Source organism: Silene latifolia, chromosome 9, assembly GCF_048544455.1.
Source record: "Silene latifolia isolate original U9 population chromosome 9, ASM4854445v1, whole genome shotgun sequence".
Classification (NCBI taxonomy): Eukaryota; Viridiplantae; Streptophyta; class Magnoliopsida; order Caryophyllales; family Caryophyllaceae; genus Silene; species Silene latifolia.
The window spans coordinates 25,524,345-25,551,786 of NC_133534.1; the positions used below are offsets into that span (position 1 = coordinate 25,524,345).

Sequence of the window (27,442 nt, forward strand, 5' to 3'; positions counted from 1 at the left end):
CTATATATAATAGGTATAATTAGAAGATTTGTAATGATTATTTCTACTAATAAAATATTAACTTTATACACTTGAGACACAAAATTTGTGAAGATCGATTCCTCCTTTAAAAGCTCATAAATGTAATACTAATTATTATTTTTTAATAGTCATGACGATTAGCTCAGCCATCTACAAATATGGTGATGTAACCACAAACTCACGGGATCACAAGTATGGTAGAGTTATACTGGAGAAGCATGACATAAAACTATTGTGAGATTGTGAGATTTCTTGTTATTCCCCTTACCTGACATTAAAAAGTAAGAGAAAATTAATTAGATTCACAGATACAATTGCAATAATAAATCATATTATGAAGAACAAAACGCATATTGCAAACAAATAAGTATGGCAACTAAACAAAGAGAAACGTAAAAGAGAATAGGGTAGAACAAAAATAAAATCACAAATTCTCATTGAAGACATGACATATCCGTCAAGTTTCGCGATGACGGATACCACTTTACCTCATGACAACGTACACTCTTTTTTTTTTCTCTCTGCAACACTATTCATGTGGTCCCCTTTCTCCACTAACCCATTTTGTTACCATTTTATCTCAAAAAATATCCGTCACAAATGGTAACCCGTCACAAGGGAGACCAATTGAAATAAAATATGCTTGGTAGGTTACATCATACTCCGTACCACTTTATATAGGGTGATATTTTAGTATTATTCTCCCAATTTGTATATCTTTCAAATTCTATTATATAAATAATTCTTTATCTTTAAAAGTTATTATTAATTTATTTGATTGTGTTTTGTATAACTTGGACTCTCTATAATCGCTCGAAAAAAGCTTCCTTTATTAATATAGATAGATATAGATATATAGATTTATTCCTATAAATGGAGGGCTTATTTTGCATATGGTGCCTGCAACGCAACAACGTTTACCAAAACATGGACCCGGTTACTCTAACCGTAATCGCAGGTGCCGGTATCGGCACCGCGGTAGCGTGCAAGTACTTGGGAAACCGAGAGACTCTCAAGAGCGGTGACATTTGCATTCATGATGAGGCTGACCGAGAAAGGGCGCTTGAGCGTCTTGAGAGTAAACCCAACTTACTACATTGCCTTCACCCACACCACCTTCAGTATCTTGATGCAGGGCCTCCTTTCGGGTAATTTCATCCTAATTGTTTCTCATACGGAGTATTTTATCATGGAGTGCTGGCTGATTAGTACTGCTCATTTTATTCCTGCTACTTAATTCATTTGTATGTTATTTTTCTGCTACTATTTTAAGAACTCGAGTCTCGACGAGTTTCAAGTTTGAATCTAGGCTCGAGCTTAAATCAACTTGTGTATACCTCTAGGCTCTAGTTAAGATACTAAGCTTAGGGTCGTTCAAAATACATAAGTATATAAATAAACTTTTAAGCTTCTATTGTTACAACTAGAGGCGATAATCATTGACACGACCCGAAAACACGACATGAACCCGACACGAAATTAGCGGGTTAGGGTCAAGGTGTTTCGCCCAGTTTACGTAATTGGGTCGACACGAACACAACTCAAACTTATTTAGTGTACAACATTTTACACAAATGGTTTAAGTTGCTGGAAAAAAATTTCACTTGCAACTCACTATTAATGGAATTATAATAGCGAAACACAATAGAACAAATATCATATCACTACGACATTCATTCGTATAAAGTTAAAAAATGTTATTAAATCGGTGTAATAATTTCAATATTTAGATCTCTTAAAACAATTATACCGACACCTGGAAATAGTGACCTAGTTAGCCTGAACGACTCAACCCTAAGAAGCTGACCCATACCTGACCAAACACCTTAAACGAGGAACCGAGCTTGACCCATAACCTGAATCGACCTAACCTGAACTTCTAAGACCATCCTCAAGCAGAAGGTCGAGTTAATCGGGTCACCAATATTTTTCCTCTTAATCACACCTTAATTATCTTGACTCACTTTCACCCTCCCAAGCAAAAGGTCACGACCTAGGTCACCAACCCAATCATTTTCCACTTTACAACCAATGAGAGGGTGCCACCTATCGGGTCACCATACTCAACCAAAGGTCACCTCCCTATGTTTTGATGGTTGTCCTTTTTTTCTGTTTCCAGCCAATAAGAGAGTGTCACCTATCGGGTCACCAACAAGGTCACCAACTCAACTCAAGGTCACCCGGTGACCCTGAGTAATTCAAGGTCACCAAAATTATCCCCTTAATCCTAATTTAAGGTGTCATTAAGGTGACCCAACAAGGTCACGACCCAGTCGGTGACCTTGCTTGGGGATGGTCTAAAAACCTGAAATTATCCCCCCTGCCCTTACCCAATTGACCTAATTATAATGTTTAAATATATTTCTTATTAATTTTTCCGGTTGAGTTGTTTAGTATTACTTCTTTACACGTAAGTGACTCTCTCCCGTTAAAAGGGTTAAATTTAAGTTATTACCCTTTCAAGTAAAAACAATGAAATTTTCTCGTGCTATCGATATGATTTTGTTTATAATAAATTAACTTATTTAACATGTAAAAATAGATTTAAGTATTCCAAAAAGAAAAAAAAATTGAAAAGATATTATATTTTAAACAAATAATTTCTATAAAATTAGAATTTATGTTTTAATTAAGAGGACAAAACTCAACCTTAACATTGATCATACTATGTCCATTGACCCCAAATACCATCTCCTTAGCTGCATCATTAGCCCAATCAATTGAGATAATCAGAGGCTGAAAAATAATTATCTATTTGTAATAAGCATCCTAAGACTAAAATCTTCTAACCGTTAGTTTGATCTTTTAATTGTCGAAAAGGAGTGTATTATCAATCCTAGTATTTCTGATTGTGTGCATCCTTCATCATATTAAACCAAACCATACTAATATGTTATGCTAAATAAGATTACGCTGTTTGGTAAACAGCGGATTAATTTCAGCATAAGCAGATTATAAATGACAGATTTTATCAGAAGGTTTGACTAACATTACAATTAGCAGAATTAATTTAAGTGTTTGGTAATTGACAGATTACGATTAGTAGATTATTAGTTTTCTTTGTAAATTGGAGAAAAATTTCCTATTTTACAATGTTAACCAATATGTTGGGGTAAGCAGCGTATTGTAAAACAACATATTGACCCCAAATATGCTGTTTCAATATATTGTTTACCAAACACTAAAATTAGCATATTGATTGGTCAAACATGCTAAAATCCTTGAATATGCTAAAAATTGGCCAGTATGGCATTTACCAAACAGCACCATATATTAGATTATTATTGAGTCTCGTTTCATGATATTGTAACTAATCTCAATCACACTCTACTTAAGTTAACATTTGTGCTTTTTCATAAAAAAAAAGATCATTATATACTGTACTAGTAAAAGCTTCTCTCTCTAAAAAAAATGCTCTCTGCTTAAAATCTTTCTCCCTCATGATGACCAAATTATTTGTTCCACAAAAAATTGAAAGATGCAACAAACGCTAGAAGTCAATCCCTCGGTCCAATCTGAGTTTTGGGATCGATATGTGGTTCCAGAAAGCCCTGATTAACTCTTCACCCCCTGTGAACCGAGTGTCATACAAGAAATCGTTAAATGAGAGAAGTTCTCCGTCATTTGCCATTAATCAAGAACACTACAAGAATTCCCGTCTCGGGCGGCTACAATTGGCGTCTGTAATCAGTCGCTAAAACAATATTGGCGACTGAAATTAGTCGCCAGGACACAGTCGCAGGCCTTTGTCGCCAAATGGAATTTGGGCGACTGATTTCAGTCGCCGAATAAGCAAATGGGCGACTGAAAAGTAGTCGCCAAAATGGCAACTGAAAGTCACTTTAGTCGCCATTTTGGCGACTGAAATCAGTCGCCATTTTTGCATTAAAAAAAAAAAGGTGTTAGATTTCAGCGGTGCAAATTTCTTTGAAGCTACTAAATTTACATTGCAATTAAAGCTGCTAAATTTACATAACAACAACACAATCAATTCCGCTGCAAATTTTAGACTCTTAAATCACGCTTGAAATTTCTATACGATTACATTTTACAATTAAAAGCTCGAAAACATTACATCACATTACACTAAATTTACATAAAACTAACAACAACAATTTACATTACATTAAAAACAGCATAAAACTACCAACAAGAACAACAATTCGAATAACACAAAAAACCAAATTACCAACATGAAAAAACTAATTACATCCTTTTTTTCTCGCCTATTCTCCTTCTCTATCGTGTCGTGTCCCATGCCGTCAGCTTGTCGTCGACCAAAATACTTGAGATTTGATAAAAGAAGAGCAATTAAACTTGAGATTTGATAAAAGAAGAGTAACTAAATCAGATGAAATTGGTATTTTTGTGGGTTTGGGTAAGATTTGGTAAAAGATGAAGAAATGGTAAAGTAAAAAAAGAGGAAGAAAGTGGTGGATTTGATAAAGAAGAAAAAAATGTAAAGTAATAAAAAATGAAAGAAGTAAGATAAAATGGGGTTATGTGGGGGAGGTGGGTTAACGAGATAAGAAATGAAATGAAAGAAGATTGAACATAGGGTTATGTGTGGGAGGTTGGATCTATTTTGGGTGAAATAAAATGGCGCGTGGATTTAACGACTGATTTCAGTCGCCTTTTCTGAATATCAGTCGCCCGATCCAATAACTGTATGGGATTTGGTAGTCGCCAAATTGGCAACTGACTTCAGTCGCCCGTTTTTTATTGTAGTCGCCAATTTGGCGACTATTTTCAGCAGTCGCCTTATTTAGTCGCGCGAAAGAGGAATTCTTGTAGTGGAAGATGGTTTTAAAATCACAAATAATGGTATATATGACGATGTTTCTGATGACGACGTTAAGGATGAGAACCAGGCCAGTGACCCTACATGCCATACCATTCTTTTGACGAAGGAGGAGAAAAGGAAGATCTGGCGTCATTGACAAGATTCGCTTATTATTAAAATGTTTGACAAAAATATCGGATATTTTTCGCTACTTTGTCAGATCAAAAGAAAGTGGGCTATTAAAGGTAGACTCGTACTCACTGATGTTGAGTGCTCCTAATCTCAAGGTTTGCGAATAGAGAGGACTATGATTTCGTGCTGACGCAAGGGCCATGGATGTAGGAGATTATTACCTTACTATTCGTAAATGGGTGCCTAATTTCATTAGGACTAACGAACCAATTAGACATCTTACGACATGAATTCGTATTCCTCAACTTTCAGTTGAGTATTATCATGAAGACATCTTGCGTAAGATTGGAAGCAAGGTTGGCAAAGTTATTCGAATTGATAGACCTACTGCCATGGCAAAGAGGGGACAATTCATTCGAATGAGTATTGAGGTGGACCTAACTAAACCTCTATCATCGAAATATCGTTTGAACGGGAACGTATGAATTATCCAGTATAAAGGTTTACGTCTTATTTGATACAAGTGTGGCAAGCTTGGGCATAATGATTCTAAATGTACAATGTTCACAAACCAAGGTTCTGTTTCGGCCAACGAGGGTCCTAAACAAGGTGCTAAAGATAATAGCAAGACGTGGCCTATAACACCCTCATACACCAAGGTGACTTACCAAGACCACCTAGTACATGAGAATGCTACCATCTCGGTTACCCGAGGCATAGTAATCAAAAGTGACAATCAAGAAGCGTACTTTAAGAAAATAATTTTAAAGTGATTACATCAAAACCAAAGCTGAAAAATACAATACAACTGTTCCAAACCAAAAATCCAACTAAGTATATAAAATATCATGACACAACATCAAAAGACTACTATCAGACTCATGGTAACTCCATCCCCAGCTAATCCCGCGCATATCCGAGAGATACCTGCTAAACAACTGCTCACCATCCTCGAATGGATCACCACAGTATTCAAAACATTTAACGGGGTCAGTTACTGCAGAAAAAATATACGATAATACAACAAACAGAAACACAATCACAATCCTCCAAGACCGTCACATCACCAATCATCTGACTACACACTAAAGTGTGTAGTTCTGCCAGAATATCCATCGCAACAGATATTCCACACTGCCAGTGGGGGACCGCATCCGTTTCCACCTAAGCCCCGCTCATCTCCATCGAGCGAATAACCCATGTTACTTCATGTGAACATCCCCCTTGTGACGGGAACCACAAGGGGCGAATCAAGGGCGTGAAGTCACTCCCGCAAGTGACTCCACTCAGCCGATGGCGCACATCGCGAACCACAGATAAATCACAATCCAATCACAATACCAATGTAAACAATGCCAAAAACCAATTACGATATAATCACATGCCAATCAACCAACAATCATCTTATACAATTTGCACAATAACTGAGTAGGGACACCCTACCTGAAATGAAATCACCAATCACAAGCAGCGGATCAAAAGCGTTCCTCCACGAAATGACCTCCTATAATAACATAATCATACAATTACAATATATCATCAACAATAATCTTAATAATCCCCAATTCACCCAATTAGGGTTTAAACAAAATTAACGAATCGACATAAAAACGGTACAAGAACCTTACCCACAATACGACGATCTCAACGTTATAAAGAACTCAGAAATTCGACAACTCTAGCCCTTGGATTTGATTGAAATGCGAGAAGAGGATTCAACGTTGTTTGCTTTCTTTGTAAAAAGGTTTAGAATTTAGGTAAAAGCTAAAAAGAACTGACGAAAATACTTTATATAACCTTTCACTCGTTGCTATCGAACCCGGCCAAAACTCGTTAACTCGACTTACTTGATCGAGTAACTAAGGTACTCAATCAAGTACCGCCTACTCGATCGAGTACCCATCAGGCAAAACGTACTCCAGAATTCCAATCTAACTTACTCGACAGAGCAAGCCCTACTCGATAGAGTACCCAACTCATAAATCTGAGGTATTACAGTCTTCCCTCTTTAAAACTGAAGTTTATCCTTGAAGTTCAAAACCATACCAAAAAACAAACTTACTAACTCAACTATAACACAACGACACAACTAAAACTCAAACACAACTCACTATGATCCAAAACAAACACTAACTTTACCAAAACTTAAAAAATCCGTACCAAAACCTTATGCGATCATCTCCTACCCCCTAAAGAAAACATGGTTACGTCCCCGTAACCATACATACCTAATCAAAAATAGACGGGTAGCATTTCTTCATAGCTTTCTCCGCCTCCCAAGTTGCCTCCTCAACATTCTTATTGGACCATAAAACCTTTAGCAACACTGTCTCTCCAGTTCTAGTCTTGCGAACCATGCGATCTCGGATCTCTTTTGGCACTTCAAGGTAAGACAAGGATTCATCCAACTCAATGTTCCGACGATGTAAGTCCGCATAACTCTCTTATCGATCTTGTGCTGCTTTCATCTTTTGTCGAATCAACTTCACATGTTCAACCATATCCTGTACCATCTGTGGACCTAAAACTACTGCCTCAGCGCTATCATCCCAGAAAATCGGACTCCTGCATCTCTTCCCATACAAAGCCTCAAACGGAGCCATCCCAATACTCGTATGTTAGCTGTTGTTGTAAGAAAACTCAATCAAATCCAACCTATCTTCCCAGCTACCACCAAACTCCATCACACAAGCCCTTAACATGTCTTCTAAGGTCTTAATTGTTCTCTTTGTCTGCCCATCTGTCGCAGGATGAAAAGCAGTACTCATCTTCAAGGTAGTCCCCATCAATTCATGCACCTCTTGCCAAAACCGAGAAATAAATCTCGCACCTCGATCTGACACAATGTCCTTTGGCACTCCATGTAACCTCACTACATTCTTCCTGCAGCCATTTGTCAACTGCACCTTACTCCGCGTATCTTTCATGGGAATAAAATTAGCTGACTTGGTCAAACGATCAATGATCACCCATATCATGTTATTGTCTTGCTGGCTCCTTGGTAAACCCACGATAAAATCCATGAAGATAGATTCCCATTTCCACTCAGGTACCTCAAGAGACTGAATCTTACCTTGCAGTCTTCGTTGTTCCCCTTTTACTCTCTGGCAAGTCAAACATCTAGCCACAAACTCAGCTGTCTCCCTCTTCATCCCAGGCCACCAAAACGTGTTCTTAAGATCTCTATAAAGCTTGTCACCACCTGGATGTACTAAATACGGTGTGCAATGAGCCTCTGTCATGATTATCTTTTCAACTCCTCATCCTTAGGTACACACCATCTCCCATCAAACCGAACACTCCCATCAGAATGAATAGAGAACCGAGACACTGTCCCTTTCTCTACTCCAGCTCGCCACTCCTGAATCTTGGGATCAAGAGCCTGTTTCCTGCGAATATCATCATAAAGATCCGGCTGAACTGTCAAATAACCTCTAGCATCCCCTTTCTGGATCACATGTGTCCCCATCTTGGTCACTTCATCTTTCAGCCTCATCAGTGACATAACTGTGCATAGAGAATGCACACTCTTCCTGCTCAACGCATCGGCAACCACATTAGCCTTCCCTTCATGGTATATGATATCCATGTCATAGTCTCCTATAAGCTCCATCCACCTCCTATGTCTCATATTCAACTCCTTTTGAGTAAATATGTACTTTAAACTCTTGTAAACAGAAAATACATTAAAGGTCGCCCCATATAGGTAGTGTCTCAAAATCTTGAGAGCAAACACAACTGCACCGAACTCTAGATCATGCGTCGGATAGTTCTCCTCATTATACTTCAATTGCCTAGAAGCATAGGCAATGACTTTACCGTTTTGCATCAACACACAACCCAACCCGTTCTTCGAAGCATCTGTATACACCTCAAAGTTCTCACTCCCTTCAGATAAAGCTAAAGCTGCAGCTGTGGTCAAACGCTCCTTTAATGTTTGGAACGCTGTCTCACAACTTTCATCCCAACGAAACATGTTTTCTTTTCTCATCAATGATGTCATAGGTCTGGCGATCTTGGAAAAGTATTTCACGAACCGTCGATAGTACCCTGCCAAACCCAAGAAACTCCTGATCTCGGCCACATTCTTTGGTGCCTCCCAGTTAGACACCGCCTCAATCTTGCAAGGATCCACAACTACACCCTCTTTAGAGATCACATGGCCCAGACAAGCCACTTTCTCTAACCAGAACTCACTTAGACAACTTAGCATACAATTGGTTGTCACGTAAGGTTTGCAACACCAATCGTAAATGCTCCTCATGCTCCTCCTTAGTCTTGGAATAGACTATGATATCATCTATAAACACCACCACAAACCGATCTAGGTACTGGCTGAAAACTCGGTTCATCAGATCCATAAACACTGTCAGTGCATTAGTCAACCCAAACGGCATCACCACGTACTCATAGTGACCATACCTCGATCGAAAAGCTGTCTTTGGTATATCTTATCCTGAATCCTCACCTGATGGTACCCCGACCTTAGATCAATCTTCGAAAGACACCTACTCCACTCAACTAGTAAAAAAGATCATTTATCCTTGGCAAAGGATACATGTTCTTCACTGTAACACGATTCAGCTCCCTGTAGTCTATACATAAACTCAAGCTCCCATCTTTTTTCTTCACGAACAAGACTGGTGCACCCCACGACGATACACTTGGTCTAATGTATCCCTTATCCACCAAATCATTCAACTCCTTCTTCAGCTCCTTTAACTCCTTAGGACCCATACGGTACGGGGCCTTAGAGATTGGTCCCGTCCCTGGTTTCAACTCCACACTGAAATCTATTTCTCTCTTCGATGGTAAACCCGGTATCTCATCTGGAAAAACATCTAGAGCTCCCCCACCACTGGTATCTCAGCTACTGTCGGTTCCATCATACTAGTGTCTTTCACATGGCATAGGATCAAAGGACACCTCTTCCTCAAGTAAGACTTTAATGTCACCGCTGCAATCACTTTGACTTTGGGTTTGATAACAAACCCACGATAAGATACACTAACCCCCTTAGGACCTCTTAAAGAAACTTTGTTTTTGTGACAGTCTATTCTAGCCTTATACTTACCCAACCAGTCCATCCCGTCTATCATCTCAAAATCATCCATAGAAAACTCTAACAAGTCAACTGGAAATCCACTTGCCCAATAACCATGGACACCCCTCTATACAACTTTCCATAAGACACTGACTTACCCGACGGTATAAAAACCTCATCCTTTACATACTCAAACTATCTCAAACCCAAAGACTTAGCATGACTCGATGACACAAATGAGTATGACGCCCCCGAATCAAACAAAACAAAGGTAGAAACGTTGTTAACAATAAAAGTACCGGTGATCACATGTGCATCATCCTCAGCAGCTTGCTTGTTCATCATAAGCAGCTTGCCACTGCTCTGTTGTCCACCCCCTTGCACTGTACTAGCTGATGTAGAAGGCCTGACAGCTGACCCCTGATTGTTGTTAGCCGCCAGTTTCTGATACGAATTACCGCCATTGCGGTTGAACCCACCGTTGTTCTTACTCTGCCCTCCGTGGCTATTCCATGACTCAGCTGGTCGGTTGCTAGCATAGCTCTGCGTCGATCCCTGTGAAAAGCTCCCCTGAGACTCTCTCTAAAAGCCTCTCCCCACTGCACTAGTACACTCATGCCCTTTGTGACCCATACTGCCACAGTTGAAACACGATATACCCTAGCTGCTGCTACGACCACGGCCACGCCCATAAGAAGATCCTCCACTAAAGCCCGATCCTGAAGAATAATCCCTTGCCTGGTTGTGGTTAGTGGTTACCCCTATGTTAACTAGATTGGGCACCATTATCGCTCTCAGCCTTTCTCTTTTCCGAGCCTGTCTCCTTGTTTTCCTTGGCCATCTCGACTAACCTTTCAGCTCGTCCAGCCCTCTCATAAGCCTCTTTCACATCAGTAAGAGTCCCCGCCGGTAGCTTCTCCATAATCTGATAAGTCAATCCTTTTTCAAAGCGAAGTGCTAAATTCTCCTGATTTAGCCCCATATCCTCAGCATATCTGGCCTTTCGTTGAACTTATGATAGTACTCGGTCACCGTCATATCTCCGGTCATCTTGAAGGAATCAAAATCATCATATAGCTTGCTGAGAACATGCTTCAGAACGAACTCCTGCCTCATAGCCCTCTTGAACTCAAACCACGGGATTGCAATCTTACCTTGTTTCCTGTAGATGTCTAAAGCACTATCCTTCACTTTATCCCACCATTCCCCAGCTGAATCTCTCAGGTAGAACGCAACTTGTTCCACCTTAAACTCTTCCAAACAGTGTACCACTCCCAAGATATTCTCCATCTCCTGGTGCCAGTTGTCGAGCAACATCGGCGCACCTGTACCCACATAGGTAGTTGGGTTGAAGCGAGATATCATAATGCTCATCTTTGGAAAGTCTACCCCGGCCTCCTTATCCTTCCCCATCTTCTTAAGGGTTTCGGTAAGCGCGTCTTGATGCTCAAGCATCTTGGCGATCTCCTCAACACTCATCTCCTGAGCCCTAACGTACAAAGCTGGCCTCTTTGGCGGCATATCTTTGAGCTATAAAAAGGAGATAAACGTAAGCACATAGCCTAAGGCTCAAAGCAAATATGACCCGCACATAACTTACTCGATCGAGTAGGAGTCACTCGATCGAGTAAGACACAAACTCGATCGAGTACTCCAACTCCAGAACCTGCCCAGAACTGTCACAAAACATACTCGATCGAGTCACATATGTACTCGGTAGAGTACCGGACGCTCGATCGAGTACTCCCTTTACTCGATCGAGTAGCACAAACCAACAGCTACTGCCCAACGTATACATATACCCACTCGATCGAGCTCAGCATACTCGATCGAGTCCACCCTACTCGATTGAGTTCCCCCCACTCGATCGAGTCATGCTGACGATTCTACACTACCCGCATGCCTTTAACTTTATAACTTTTTGTAAAACAAAAACATACTTGTACATTATAACTCCTATTCACATGTTACTAATACCACAACATTATAAATCAAATTTTGTCATAAAAACATGCTTAAACCACAAATCATTTTATCATGCAACAATTACCTTTCATCCTTTCCACCACATCACCCATTCAACCACATAGTCATCCAACATATTCATATAAACAATAGTAAACAAATAGCAATCCCATGACACCCCATAGTGACCGGTTCAAAGTTGTAGGGCGAGTTCGTGACTTTAGGACGTCTCCCAATCCTTTGCATTAGCTCCTAACAACTCCTACCCGGGTTCATTTTAGTTTGACTCTCTACATTCATTGGGTTTATTGGTTACAGATTCCAAAATCGTCGGCTATGATACCACTTTTTCACACCCCCATGCACCAAGGTGCCTTACCAAGACTACCTAGTACATGAGAATTCTATCGTCTCAGTTACCCGAGGCATAGGAATCAAAAGTGACCTTCAAGAAATGTATTTAAGTAAATAAGTTCAAAGTGATTACATCAAAACCAAAACTGAAAAGTACAATACAACTGTTCCAAACCAAAAATCCCACTAAGTATATAAAATTTCATGAAACAACAACAGAAGACTATTATCTGACTCGTGGTGACTCTATCCCCACCTAATCCCGCGCATATACGAGGATACCTGCTAAACATATGCTCACCATCCCGAATGGATCACCATAGTTTTGAAAACATTTAACGGGGCCAGTTACTACATAAACAATATAAGATAATACAACAAACAGAAACACAATCACAATCCTCCAACACCGTCACATCACCAATCATCTGACTACACACTAAAGTGTGTAGCCCTGCCAGAATATCCATCACAACAAATATTCCACACCGCCAGTGGAGGACCGCAGGCGTTCCCACCTAAGCCCCTCTCATCTCCATCGAGCGAATAACCCATGTTCCTTAATGTGTACATCCCTCTTGTGACGGGAACCACAAGGGGCAAATCAAGGGCATGAAGCCTTTTCCGCAAGTGACTCCACTCAGCCGATGGCACATCTAGCGAACCACGGACAAATCACAATCCAATCACAATACTAATGTAAATAAAGCCAAAAACCAATTACGATACAATCACATGCCAATCAACCAACAACCATCTTATACAATTTACACAATAACTAAGTAGGGAAACCCTACCTGGAATGAATCACCAATCAACAATCACAAGCAGCGGATCAAAAGCGTTCCTCTACGAAATCACCTCCTATAATCACATAATCATACAATTACAATCTATCATCGAAAATTATCCCAATAATCCCCAATTCACCCAATTAGGGTTTAAACAAAACTAACGAATTGACATAAAAATGGTACAAGGACCTTACCCACAATACGACGATCTCAACGATATAAAGAACTCAGAAATCCAACAACTCTAGCTCTTGGATTGGATAGAAATGCGAGAAGAGCATTCAACGTTGTTTGCTTTCCTTGTAGAAAGGTTTAGAATTTAGGTAAAAAGTAAAAAAGAACTAACGGAAATACTTTATATAACCTTTTCATGCGTTGCTATCAAACCCGGCTAAAACTCGTATAACCCGACTTACTCGATCGAGTAACTAAGGTACTCGATCGAGTACCGCCTACTCGATCGAGTTGCCCCTACTTGATCGAGTACCCATCAGGCAGGACATACTCTAGAATGTCAATCTAACTTACTCGACAGAGTAAGCCCTACTCGATAGAGTACCCAACAACTCAAAAATCTGAGGTATTACGGGGCCTATTGCTCCAGGGGTTATCGAGAAGCGTAGTGATACTTATGGTTTGTGGATGCATGTTAAGAAACTTACGAGACGTAAGGGAGCTCGTACTAAGAAAGAGAATGTAGCTGGGGAAAAAAGTTCATGCTATTCAACAAGTGCAAATATTCAAAAGGCCTACTTGACCTTCAGGGTCGAGATTTGATGTTGTGGAAATTGAGGAAGTTGGGACAATATTAGTTCAGAATTGTGTTGAAACTAATCAACAAACTACTATGCATTTGAATCCGGAGGATAGTACCATAGGCATGGATATTGAGAAGGGAAAAAGTCCTGTATCTTTAGAAAATATTTCTGTTAATTATATTATTCCAGATAATATCTCGAAGATTCCGATTGTGGGAGTTGATTTGGAAGGTAGCAAAAAACCATCCAGTATTTTGGATAGTCATACTATTCCAATTTTTGAGAAACCTATACTAGGTAAGTTTCCTCTTTTAAAAGAGAATATTGTGGAGCCTACACTACTACAGATACGGGCTATAACAACGGGTTAAAACCGTTGTAAAAACAAAAAGCGGACGTTGTTAAAGCGGCCGTTGTAGAAGGTATTAACAACGGTTTGGTTATTTAATGAAACCGTTGTCGAAAGTATTCACCACGGTTAAAAGCCGTTGTTGTTGGGTGTTCTCCGTTGTGGAAAGTGTTTCAAAAATTTGGAGGGAATAATATAACAACGGTTGTCATATGTATAACCGTTGTTGTAACTTTCCCTCTAAAATTGTGAAGTCTTTTGACAACGGGTTTATGCTACATACCCGTTGTTGAAATTGTTAGTAACAACGGTTCTTAGTTTAAAACCCGTTGTTGTAACTTTACCTCCAAAATTGTGAAGACTTTTTAACAACGGTTCTTCGTTTAAAACATGTTGTTGAATATTATGCGCGGTATTTGTGAAAGTCATTCACAACGGTGTTCTTTTTATTAACCGTTGTGAAAGGTCTTCACAACGGTTTTTTTTAGTAACCGTTTTTATTACGAACTCCTAATGTTTTGAAAAATTAAATTTGTTTCATGCCATTCAAAAACCTGCATATATCAATGACACCATATACCAAAGACCTAAAAAGATAAATCACATTTGGGTTCATCAGAACTCAATAGATTCAATTCAACCACAACAGCAGCATCATATATATATATACTTACAAGGAGTTGAATTTACATGAACTAATCATTCCCTAACTTCAACAAAAAATTTACTAATAAGTTGATCTAAACTCTGAGTATCATGCATTTCTATTTTCTAAGACGTATTTGCCCAACATGTCCCTTACCTCGTCTATATCTATACTTGAGTACTACTCAATCTGTTGTGACGGGTTGATTACATACTGCGGAAAAAACAAAGAGAAGACATTATTGTAACAACATCAATTCGCATAGCAACATCATGGTATATATAGCGACAAGCAAGACAACATTAGCTCTAATTTAAAAAAAGTAATAAACACATTATTAAATTACTAACCTTTTCTGGAATAATGATATATCTTCGCCTAATAATCTCCAACATGAACCGACAAATGTAGTATCCACATTGTATGCTATCTGGCTGGCGAGGGGCCTATTACTACATAAAAACAAACAGACGAGAGAAGGCTCACATCAGAATCTTGAACTTTAGGTATTGTATTAGTATTAAACACAGATTTTTGCACTTAATGTTATTGTATTTGAGCACGTACCCCTGTTATCGTAATAAAATCAGGGCCAACATCAGAATCTTTCGTGGGTTGATCCCGCTCGTTTGCTCTTCTCTTCTCAAAGGCCCTTTTTTTAAAAATAAAAAAGGAGGCAGAAACTCATTTTTTTAGGGGCAAAAATGAGCTTTTTTCTATAAATAAAAATTGAAACTTAATGTTATTATAAATAAATCAGTATTATAAACTTACTTATTAATCAAGCGCTTAAAAGTCTCGCTTGTTGATGATGTATAGAGTCCAACCAGAAAACTTTATTCCTTGTCGGCATGATGGCTGCTAGCACCCAATGAGTCCTACATCAAGAGACATCATCATTATTAACAAGTACATATATTAGTTATGAAAATGCAATTGTAGGGGGAAACGTAATATTAATTTGTTTATTACCCTTTTTCATTATAAGCGCCAAAAATCGGCTTCTTGGTTGTCGCCAATTCTTTGAGCAATATAATCTACCCGTTCTTGAACGAGAAAATCCGGAATAAATAAAGATAAAACATAGGGGCACAGGAATCAAGTATTGATCGGATGGAATATTCTTCTCGGGGATCACTCTCAATTTCAATATCCTACATTATTACGGTATTAATTCCGGTATTTAAAACACTATCTAGTAGTCAGAATATTAGAATATGAAATTATTTATTAAGAAACTTACTTCATCCAAACAAATACGTGTTGGATATCAATCTGGTCTAGGCCAGCCCAAATGGCTAGCATATCCCATGATAGATGTGCTTGGCGCTCAACCCCTAGAATATCCTCCTCGAGCGGAATAACAATCAATTGCTCGGTGGCTATGCGATGGCCAGCCTCCTCATGCAGTTTCCGCATCGTCACCGTTCTTACTTTTTGCATGTAATCCTTCCCATTATATTGTGTGGAGTTTAAACTCCTAACTACTTTCAGGTCCGGGAAAGAATGAGTCTTTGATTTTGTGCTACTACCACCAGCCTACACATGTAGTAGATAATTAAAATAATAAAAAATCCAAAGGTAACATATCCTAGTTGGAGTAATAAAAATAAAAGCGTACTTAATTAAATACCTCGTCAACCTGCTCTTTCAATGATGAGGTAGTAGTAGCAGGTAAGACTGGGGACTTAGGCTTATCAGTCTTTTTTGTCCCCTACACAAAATTACCATCCTTTTTATAAATATAGACAAAATATAAATAAAGGGAACGAGGTTTTTAAAAAAATGGAGAAGTTAATTAAATACTTCATGAAGTTGTTGTCTCGACGAGGTCGTTGGCATGTCTGTGGACTTAGGCTTATCCGCCAAAGCCGGCTTTTTTGTTCCCTACAAAAAAAAATAACATATAAATTTAACATATAAAAACATTCAACAATTAAAAATTTAACATATATATAAAGGTATTTCTTCTAACCCCAACCGCTTTCATTCTTTGAGGCGGAGACGGCCGAGCCAAGTAGATGTGAGTTTCAGGCCATTGGATGAAACTTCCAACCGCATCTCCGAGAATGGTAATGTCGTCACGAATCGGGACAGCGGTTGCAAGTTTTTTCATGGCTGGAAAGACCGTAGTTATCTCTACTTTGGTATGATTCGGCAAAAGTTTTTCGCCATGAACTACGATTTCCGTGCTGCAGATTTGGTGTGCATTTCTACGAGACCTCGGCCAACACGCACATGTGGCTTTTCGGTTTAGGGTCGCAAGAATAAGCGGCCTCTTGTTTACTTTGAAGAATATACACATACATTATTATATCCCAAAATTTAATAGAATTCATATAAATTTAACTAATTAAACACTTCATGCATACCTTATTGAAAACAGGGAACTGACTTGAAGGGGATGTATCTTTGTTTTCCATCACCGTTTTCTCAAGTTGCATCTCCTTTTCGGACCCATTATTTACCTAATAAAATTAACCAATGGCACGATGTCAGAAGTTATAGCATTAGAGCCGGCAGGGAACACACCCCCTGATCTTACCCAAAAAAGAAAAAAAGAAAAATAAGGAAGTATTAGGTACCTGATCGGCTTTAGTTGTTACAACTTGAAGCATTATTAGGTACCGATCTTCGAATCTCATTGACCGATACTTCCTTCTCATGTATTGCCAAGGTAGTAGCGGCCTCTTGACCAATCTGTTGTACCTTATTATTACCCCCTTTAGAAATGACATCCTCCATCATCTTCACTTCTTCTTGGGAAAGCTTGCCTCCAAAGCATTCGGCTTTTTGTAGTACGGATGCCATTAATCAAGTCGCTTGCCAAGAATGTAATGTGTCGGCAATTTTTATCCCAACAATAACATGTGAATTGAACTTAAATGAAAATAATAGAATACATGTTACCATGTCAGCCTTCTCAGACTTAGTCTTCCTTTTCTTCTTTATCAGGCGGTTGTCCCATAATATTTCGTTACTCCAACCTCGTAAGGACTCCCCTCAAACGACTGGATGTTCGGGTCGGCCGATCGCTCTAGCAAGAACGTCATTACGACCACTGGGAGTGAATTTCCCTTCTTCTACCTCTTTCAATACGTTGTCCTATAATATATTAAATAAACTTCAAATTATATTTGTGACTAAAATAATAAAGTTAGTAATGAACTCGTCTTAATAAAATAATGCTTACTATGTTGGCCAACACTTCCTCATCATATTTGTCACGCGACCGGGATCCTTTAGGCGTGTGCCCTTCTTTATAAGTTACATGCCGATCCACCTCTTTCACTCCCTTTGCCACCTACACATTAACTTGGTAACATTTATACACGTAAATGTGTATCAATGCAAGTCCAAGTGTGATTAAAAAAATAAAGTCTCACAGGGGAATAATGCATGCTACTTACGAGGTTCTCTTCTATCTTTCTGTAACCGCCTCGAGAACCATACCATTTCCCCTTCTTGCATGAAATGTTAGCACGATTTCTTCTGCTAACGGCCTTCAAATAATTATATAAAAGCGCAAGTAGATGAGATAATAAAAAGATTATATAAAGGACTCATTAATTAAAAAAATGATAGGTAAATCGTTAAAAGGCGAGGATATTTAACCTGAAACTTCTCAGTAGTTCTCATCTTTTTGAAAAGATCTCATTGTTCCCGATCGATGGTGGGACACTTGTTTTCCGGTGGGCTCTTACGCATCTCCCCGTTGCCTTGTCCACATACAACCAATCCCTAGCAACGTCACACCTCCACCGCCCTGTGGACATCCGCCGCCTTATGCATTAAATACTTATCATGGCTTTCATCGGGTATAATAAAGCCTTCCTTTACACGAGCCAAGTATAACTCCGCCAATTTTGGATTCAAAGTTCTAACATCATCTAAATGGATAGGCACAAACTGTCTTGTGCAAGTACCAATCCAACTGGAGAAAAAACCCGCATTTGGACCAGTAGGGAAACCCATCTCACTCCATGTTATTTCCAACTATTTGTTTAGCGGCTATAAGCAAGAGGACTTTCTGGCACTTCGTAGCACCCCTCTCACCAGGCTTATTATTCTTTTGACTTCTTTTACGTTTTTCGCCCATGATAATCCTAAAACCCAAATATGAATGATATAGGAAATGAACAACTTAACAACGTACATGCAGAGTATTATCTAAAACCCTAAACCCTAATAGGAATAAAAATTTAAAACAACAGATTGAGCTTCTAAAATCCTAAACCCTAATAAGAGGAGTGAAGTAGATGATGCGAGATGATAAAGATAACAAAGAAGACGAAAAACAAACAGATGCATGAAAAAGAAAAAAGATGATCGTCTTAAAACCCTAATGACAAAACACAAAATTAAAGTGAACATACCTGATGATGATGATGATGATAAAGAGAACGAGCAGGATGATAAGGGAAGGCAACGGAATCTGGGCGTCGGAAATTGGGCGACGGCCGGCAACGAGAATGTAGAAAGAAAGGAAGAGAGAAGAATTAACTCAGGATACCAACGGTTGAATTAATGTTGTGTGTGTTTGTGTATGGTATGTTGTATGGGTTTCTAAATTAGTTTTTTATTAAGACAAACTATTGACAACGGGTGCTCAAAGAAGAACCATTGTTATATGTTAATAACAACGGGTCAATAAAAGTCAACCGTTGTCAAAACTTTATTACAACGGTTAAAATATACCCGTTGTAATATATTTTCACCAAATTTGCGCCAAAATGAAATATGTCAAAAAAATCATTGACAACGGGTAGAGGTACTACACCCGTTGTTGAAAGTATTAACAACGGGTAATTTAAATATAACCGTTGTTATTGTTGAACCTTTTTTTTTTTTTTTTTTTTTTTTAAATTACGATAATTCCATTACGGTCCAAACTGTAACAATACATCTTAAAATTGAGAAGCACCATATCTTTCGCAACATTATTCAACAATTTCAACACCAAAGATCCACATCTAATAATAAGATCAAGAAAATAAGACAACACCAAAGATGCATGCATCGCATATCTAAGCTACAGGATTTACCATGCCATGCAAATTTGGGAATTTTTATTTAACAATATAATGACCATTATTGATTTACCAATAAATTAAACCATTAATTTATTGGTCTGAAAATGACTCAAAATGTTGGTCGTCCATATCACTGTGTCCTGATGAACTATCTCAGGATCGGGGACGTTTCTTGGATGTCATAGTTTCTTCGTTAACCCAAATACCTTCACCATGGTCATCACGCATATAGATGCTTTCAGTGTCCTCATGATCAGTGTCAACATCGTCGAAATAAGATACGGTGGTAGACGATCCATTCCTCAAAAACGACATCCGATCATCATCACCATTATCGGATGGACTACTCCTTCTACTCTTTATAGGCAAGTACAATGGACCACTTCTTATCCATAGGATCGGTGACATAGAACACTTGTTTAGCTTGGGATGCCATTTTGAAAGGATCATCCTTATTATTGCCAACCTTACCCAGATTGACCAACGTAAATCCCATCTTATCCTTTCGGACACAATGGATGTTGTTATCAACCCAGTTACATCGAAACAAAGGCATTGTGAAATCAATGTAATCTAGTACCAATATTTCTTGAATAACACCATAATAAAGGCAATTTCCCCAAATAGGCTTTTTATCTTTTGAAGTAGCAAAGTGCATTGCCTCAAATTCAGAACTCCCACCACTATTTTGCATTGTGCTCAACTCATCTTGCTCGCGGGTGTAAAAAGTATATCCATTAATGGCAAAACTGTTGTAAAAGGTGACCCTGGCATTTGGACCTAAACCAAGACGTAGTAACCTAGGAGAGATGTCATCACCAGTTTGATCAGTACACTCTAAGACAATATTCCTAAACCACTCTGCAAACGTCTTCGTATGCTCGTTCGCAATCCACTTCTCGTTCTTGTTTGGGTGATCGTATTTGAGCTCATCTTTGTGTTGTTGAATATAAGGTTGCACCTCATCTTCGTTGTTTAGCACATACGTGTGTGCTAAATGCAACATTTCACGTGTCACAATTTTTTCAACCCGTCCCCTAATACCTTTTCCGGTCATCCAGTCACTATGAAGATTCTTAGGAACGCCAATCAACTTCTCAGGGGAGAGATGAGCGTAAGAATATGAAAGAGCTTCGTCTAAAATAGCGCGTTCAAAGAATACAACCTTCGGGACGATACCGATTAGATGTATAGTCCTTGTAGACTTTCATCAATCTTTCGAAAGATACTTGGTATCTCAAGTACACGGGCCCAAGGTACAAAATCTCCCTAACCAAGTGAATGGTCGGATGAATCATGATAGTGAAGAAAGAGGGTGGAAAATACATTTCCAACCGACAAAGAGAGGTTACAACGAGGTCCTGCAATGAATCCGCGTCATCGGGATCGATGACTTTCTCGCATATGGACTGGAAGAAGAGACAGAATCTAGTTATAGCATATCTTACCTTTTCGGGTAAAATGGAACGAATAGCCACAGGTAGTAATTGTTGCATCAAAGTGTGACAATCATGTGACTTTAACCCGGTGAGTTTTAGGTCTTGCATCGACACTAGGCTTTTGATGTTCGACGAATAACCATGTGGCACTTTAATTCCATTCAAGCATGCACATAACTCTTTTTCTCATTCCGTGAAAGGGTATAAGCTGCTGGCGGTAAAAATGTACGATTACCTCTCTTCTGTGGTGCCAACTCTAGCCTAATACCCATAATTTTCATATCTTCCCTAGCTGCGGCGTTATCCTTTGTTTTACCAGGAACATTCAGAAGGGTATTGATAATATTATCACGGCCATTTTTCTCAATGTGCATGAAATCGAGGCAATGCCCGACCTCCAGTCGGACCAATATGGAAGTTTATCAAAAAAATATGGATCTTTTCTTATACCCACGAGTAGACAATTTAGAGCCGCTCTTCTTCCCATAATCTATCTCAATATGCTTTACTTTCTGATAAACTTCATGCCCACTCAAAATTCTAGGAGGTTGACGAAGTTCTTGTCTTCCATTGAATGCTTTCTGCATCTTGCGATAACAATGGTCATGATACAAGAACCTCCTATTTCCCATATACACATACTTACGAGAAGACTTCAAGTATTCGGACTCGATATCCTCCCCACACAATGGACAAGCCTCTTTCCCATGAACGGTGTGCCCGTAAAGGTCGCCATAAGCGGATAGTCGGTTATTGTACACAATAACATCGCTCTCAAATTGAAAGTTTCGTTCTTATATGCATCAAATACTTCTATCCCACTATCCCACAACAATCGCAAATCATCTAGAAGAGGTTCCAAATATACATCTATATCATTTCCAGGTTGTTTAGGGCCGGAAATTAACAACGACAATATCAAATACTTTCTTTTCATGCACACATATGTAGGTAAGTTATAAATAGCCAACACTAATGGCCAAGTACTATGTTGGCTACTCATGTTTCCGTGTGGGTTCATTCCATCAGTGGACAGCGCTAGACGTAAGTTTCTAGGTTCATTGCCGAACTCGGGATACTTAGCGTCGAACGATTTCCATTGCTTACCATCTCTTAGGGTGTCTTAGCTTTCCATCATTTATTCTTCTGTTTCATGCCAAGTTAACATTTTTGCATCATCGGGATTCGCATAAATCCTTATGACTCTTGGTATCAATGGAAAATACCACAACACCTTAGCCGGGATCCCTTCCTTATCCTTATAACGCCACTCCAAACATTTAGGGCAATTGGTTAAGTTTTGATATAATTTCCGATACAATATGCAATCATTTGGACATGCATGTATTTTCTCATATTTCATACCCACTCCTCTTATTAGTTTTTTCGCCTCATATGTCTTAACGGGTAGAACATTACCATCAGAAAGCAACTCCTTTATCAAGGCTAAAAAACTAGTGAAACACGTGTCACTCACCCCATTTGCCCCCTTGATATTATACAACTTCACCACAGTCGACATTTTTGTGAACTTACAACCAGGATACAGAGGTGCTTCGGACTCACACAACTTCTCATACATGTTGTTAAGGTCATCCCAATTACTAGTGTCATCACCTACATCTTCAAAAGCAATGGACTCATCATCATTCTCTTCATTATCTATAGACCCAACATTCAACTTCTCTACTTTCAACTCTTCCAACTCAAAAAACTCGGCAAACTCAGGATCATCAGTTAGCCTTTCGTGTACCTCAACATCATCTTCTTCTGAGTTATTCTCTTCCTCTAATGATTCCCCATGAAAAATCCAACGTGTATAGGATCGACTAAATCTCCACTTTTCTAGGTGTATTTTAACGTCCAGAAAAGCCATATAGCTAATATTACCACATCTTTCACAAGGACATGCAATACTAGAAGAACCTTTCAAATTGTTCGAAACGAATTCATAAAATTGACTAAACCATCCTTGTAGGTGCGGTCACTCATATTTGCATCAATCATCCAAGTTCGAGTCATTATTCTACATTCGTAATAATAGGCAACTAATTCAGAAAATACAATAATAGGCAAACAAATAAACGAAATTCAGGAAAACAATTAAGCTAAATTATCAACAAATTAGATAATAACCCAAAAAATCCTATATCTATAAGCGTTGCTAAGAAACATATATATACCTGATTGATAAACACGATGAGGGAGAGAAGACGGTGACAAGTGATGACGGAGATGAAGACAGAGAGACGATCGGGAGAAATGGAGGATGATATAGTAGCGAGATTAGCTTGTGTTTGTGTTTTGTAGCGTATAGCAGAATAAAGCAATCTGTTGTTCTTAAGATTTTCATAACATTAATAACAACGGTTATTGAGTCTACAACCGTTGTTAAAAAGTATTAACAACGGGTTCTAAACAAACCGTTGTGATGACATTTCACTAATTTTGCGCCAAATTATTAACAACGGTTAAAATTTAACCGTTGTTATTAGTTTTTATATTAACAACGGTTTTTCAAGTATGAGCCGTTGTTAAAACAAATAACAACGGTTAACAACAAAGAACCGTTGTAATTAAGTTTGGTAAAATTCGCGGAATCAATTCTACAACGTGTTTTGATGATTTTCGTGAATAAGCGTTGTTAAAGGGCCGTTGTGGTTGCCTGTATTTGTAGTAGTGTTAACAAGGAGATACATTCTTCCTCTTTAAGAAATGCTAACAACCCCAGTACTGTGATCCCTACTATTGCGAATTTTTCATTAAAAATCCCACAGAATAATCCAAGATTACCAATTTCTAAATGTTATCCAAAGATTTTCACAAAAACGGGTCTCTTGCGTGCAAAGTGTCTCGTAACATTTATAAAAAAAAACTGGTCGTCCTACCTCTGTCACAAACATACCTCAACATGAACCACCGGACAATCTCCCCACTCCAAATTCCGTCAATCCTTTACTCTGTCATCCGACCATCACAATTCCCCTTCATAACTTCACCAACGGAAGGTCCGGCGATGGCCATAGCGATTCCATTAGCCCATTCAATGGAGATGGAAATTGAGGTGTTTCTCCCTCCAAGAACAATCTCTCCGGACTTGATTCTGGAAATCAAGATCACCCATATGGTGATGAGAATTCGAAGGAAAATCTCTGAGGCGTATTTGTCCTCGCTTCCCCACATCCAGTTTAATTTTATGGATCGTTTTCCTACTAATTTAAACCGTAGACCTGCTCTAAGTCTCATAACTTAGAACGTTCAAGGAGCTGGTAGCCCTGCTTTTCTTGTAATGCTTAAGGAGTTGATTCGGGTTAATAATCCAAAAGTCCTTGCTTTGGTGGAACACCATATTAGTGGGGAATTTGCGCAAAGAGATTTTGGTGGGAAGACACGAGTTAATGCAGAGGGTTTTAGTGGTGGTATTTGGTTGTTTTGACGCCCGGAGGAGGTTACTGTAATGCCTCTGATTCACCACTCTCAGCATATTACAGTTGAGATCTCTAGGGTGGGTGAAATTCCTTGGTATTATACCGCTGTTTATGCAAGCCCGGATTCAACGAAGAAGGAGGACCTTCTGAGGGAACTGAAGGGTTTTGCTAGGACCCATAATCGACCTTGGTTGGCTATGGGTGATTTTAACGACACTCAATTTCTACATGAGCATAATGGAGATGGTGACACTTTGCGTGTACGGTGTGACAGATTTAACACATGGTTTGAAAACAATAACTAGATTGAATTAGACTTTTCGGGATCTGAGTACATATGGCCGAGAGGAAACTCTAGCGCTACTAGGAAATGGGCAAGGTTGGGTAGGGCTATTTTTAATTCGAACTGGTGTACGATGTTTGAGGAGGGGTCTCTAAGGCATCTTGTGCAGAACCAATCTGATCACTGCCCTATTATACTTAATACTAATGGTTTCACTCAAATTCCGGGTATTCTAAGACCATTTCGGTTTCAGGCTGCTTGGTTATGTCATAACAGATTCTCGGAATTTGTTTCTAATAATTGGAGTAATGAATAGCCGCTGATTCCTTTCATCCACTAATTTGCTGAAGAGTTGAAAAGTGGGAATAAAGATGTTTTTCGGAACATTTTTGAGAAGAAACGTAGCCTTGAAAGACGACTTTTGGGTATTCAGACGAGATTATCAAAAGGTGGTCCAGATTCTCTCTTTAAATTTGAAATTATATTAAAGAGGCAATTGGATGATGTGTTGCGAGAGGAGGAATTGCTCTGGTTTCAAAAGTCGAGGGTGAAAGCTATTTGTGATGGGGATCGGAATACTCGTTATTTCTATCTTAGCACTATTATTCGGCGTAAGCACAACAGAATTGAAAGTTTACAGGATAATCAAGATAATTGGGTGTGGGATGCTACAAGAGGTCTAATTATGGTTTTTGATAAGTTTAAATGGTAGTAATTTGCTATCTTGACTGGGTGAATGAGGTTGTCTTACATAGAAATTTTATTTATTATGGTATATAATGTTTATTTTTCAAGTGTACGTACGTTTGATCAAATCTATCCACAGGTGTGACGCGTGCACCGATCTCGGCATAGGCAGAAGGTACTCTTGTAGAGGCTGCGATTTCGACTTACACCAAGCTTGTGCAAAATCCAATGACGTACTTGTGGCTTTAGTGGAAAACGACAAGATTACATCATTCGTTCATGAACATCCTTTGACCTTGGTTACTGGAACATCATCCTACACTTGTAACCATTGCAATAACGAAACTAATCTAAAATACAGATTTTATTGTGAACCATGTAACCTGCGATTTGATATGATGTGCACAACTAATCCGACCCGATTGCTTTCCTTTCTCCACCCACAACATGAACTCGAGCTTAAAACAAGGAAACATTTCAAGAAATGTTCGGTATGTGGAGAACGCAAAGGGGGTACAAATACTAGGGTGTACAGATGTAAGGCATGTAAATTCTACGTGCACCCAGTTTGTGCCATTAAGAGTCAATACACTCGCCACCGTCTGCACGGTAATGATCATATTTTGGTGTTTACGGCGGTTGCAAGCAACGAATCTGTCGTTTGCATGGCTTGCCGCAAGTATTGCACAAATTGGTGTTATTTGTGTTCCGTTTGCAAAGGGGTCTATTTTCATCCAGAGTGCCTTGTTCAAGGTACCAGCAGTTCAAGTGATGGATTTGGAGGACAAATTGTTGGAGTTGTTGGGACAACAATTGTAGGAGAAGTTGTCAAACTACTTTTCAACGCAGCAATTAGTTAATAATCCGTATTTTGTTGAATTATTGGTGATTGATTGAGTTAATTACTAGTTTTAAACACGTGTAAATTGTACGGATTTGTTGTTTCATCTTTTCTTATTTTCAAAATATGTAAAAATTGATGCCCTTTATACTGTAATAATGGCTAGCAGAATACGATTGTGGTGTGAAAATTACCATTGGGGTAATATTGGACAGCAGACTACGATTTTGGTGTGTTAAATCTTGTATTGTTGTGTTAGATAGATGTTCAGATTGATCGTTACTATCTGTTAAAAGTTGTATCATATTATATGTAAAAAACTGTGCACCAGCCGAGAATCGAACCCGGGTCTGTAAGTCTGTAACGTAACAGGGTACTATTCTACCACTAGACTACTAGAGCTTTTGTTTTTAAATCACTCTTAAATGGTACGGATAGTGGGTCTTTGTTTTCAGTTTTTGGGTTCCAGTTTTAATTTGGTTTCTGGGCGTTGTCTGCAGCTGGCGTTGGTTGTCTTTAGTTTCAAGGGTGCGTCTTCTCCTGGTAGTCAGGGGCTCTAATTGGATTCATTGTGTTAATTTGTGTGGTGATGTCGACTTGGATCGTGTTGGTAGTTTTGGTAGGCTTATGGTGTTAGGAGGTACGAATGCGATGGATTTCCACCTTTCTCGATGGTTTTACTGGTCATTTGTCTATCGATATTTCCATGTCTGCTAATAAGATCATTTAATGGGAGTTTGCCCCTTAGTTTGTTTATTACGTCAAGTTTGTTAATAGTAGATGTATCCTTTTCTGGGTTGTTAGTTTGAATAAAGGGGTAAGGAAGGCGACTGTGGTGGATATACGACTGTTTTGGGATGGATTGGGTGAGAGGATGTCATGTTC

At 38.9% G+C, this 27,442-nt stretch overlaps 1 protein-coding gene across 1 annotated transcript; it reads left to right on the forward strand.

Annotated features, from left to right (window-relative positions):
- Window positions 1–823: 823 nt before the first annotated feature.
- LOC141599424 (uncharacterized) lies at window positions 824–26,797 on the forward strand. The gene is made up of 2 exons (XM_074419424.1): window positions 824–1,169; window positions 25,856–26,797. The coding sequence occupies exons 1-2, from the start codon at window positions 895–897 to the stop codon at window positions 26,574–26,576; spliced, it is 996 nt and encodes a 331-aa protein (XP_074275525.1). The 5' UTR covers window positions 824–894; the 3' UTR covers window positions 26,577–26,797.
- Window positions 26,798–27,442: the final 645 nt, after the last annotated feature.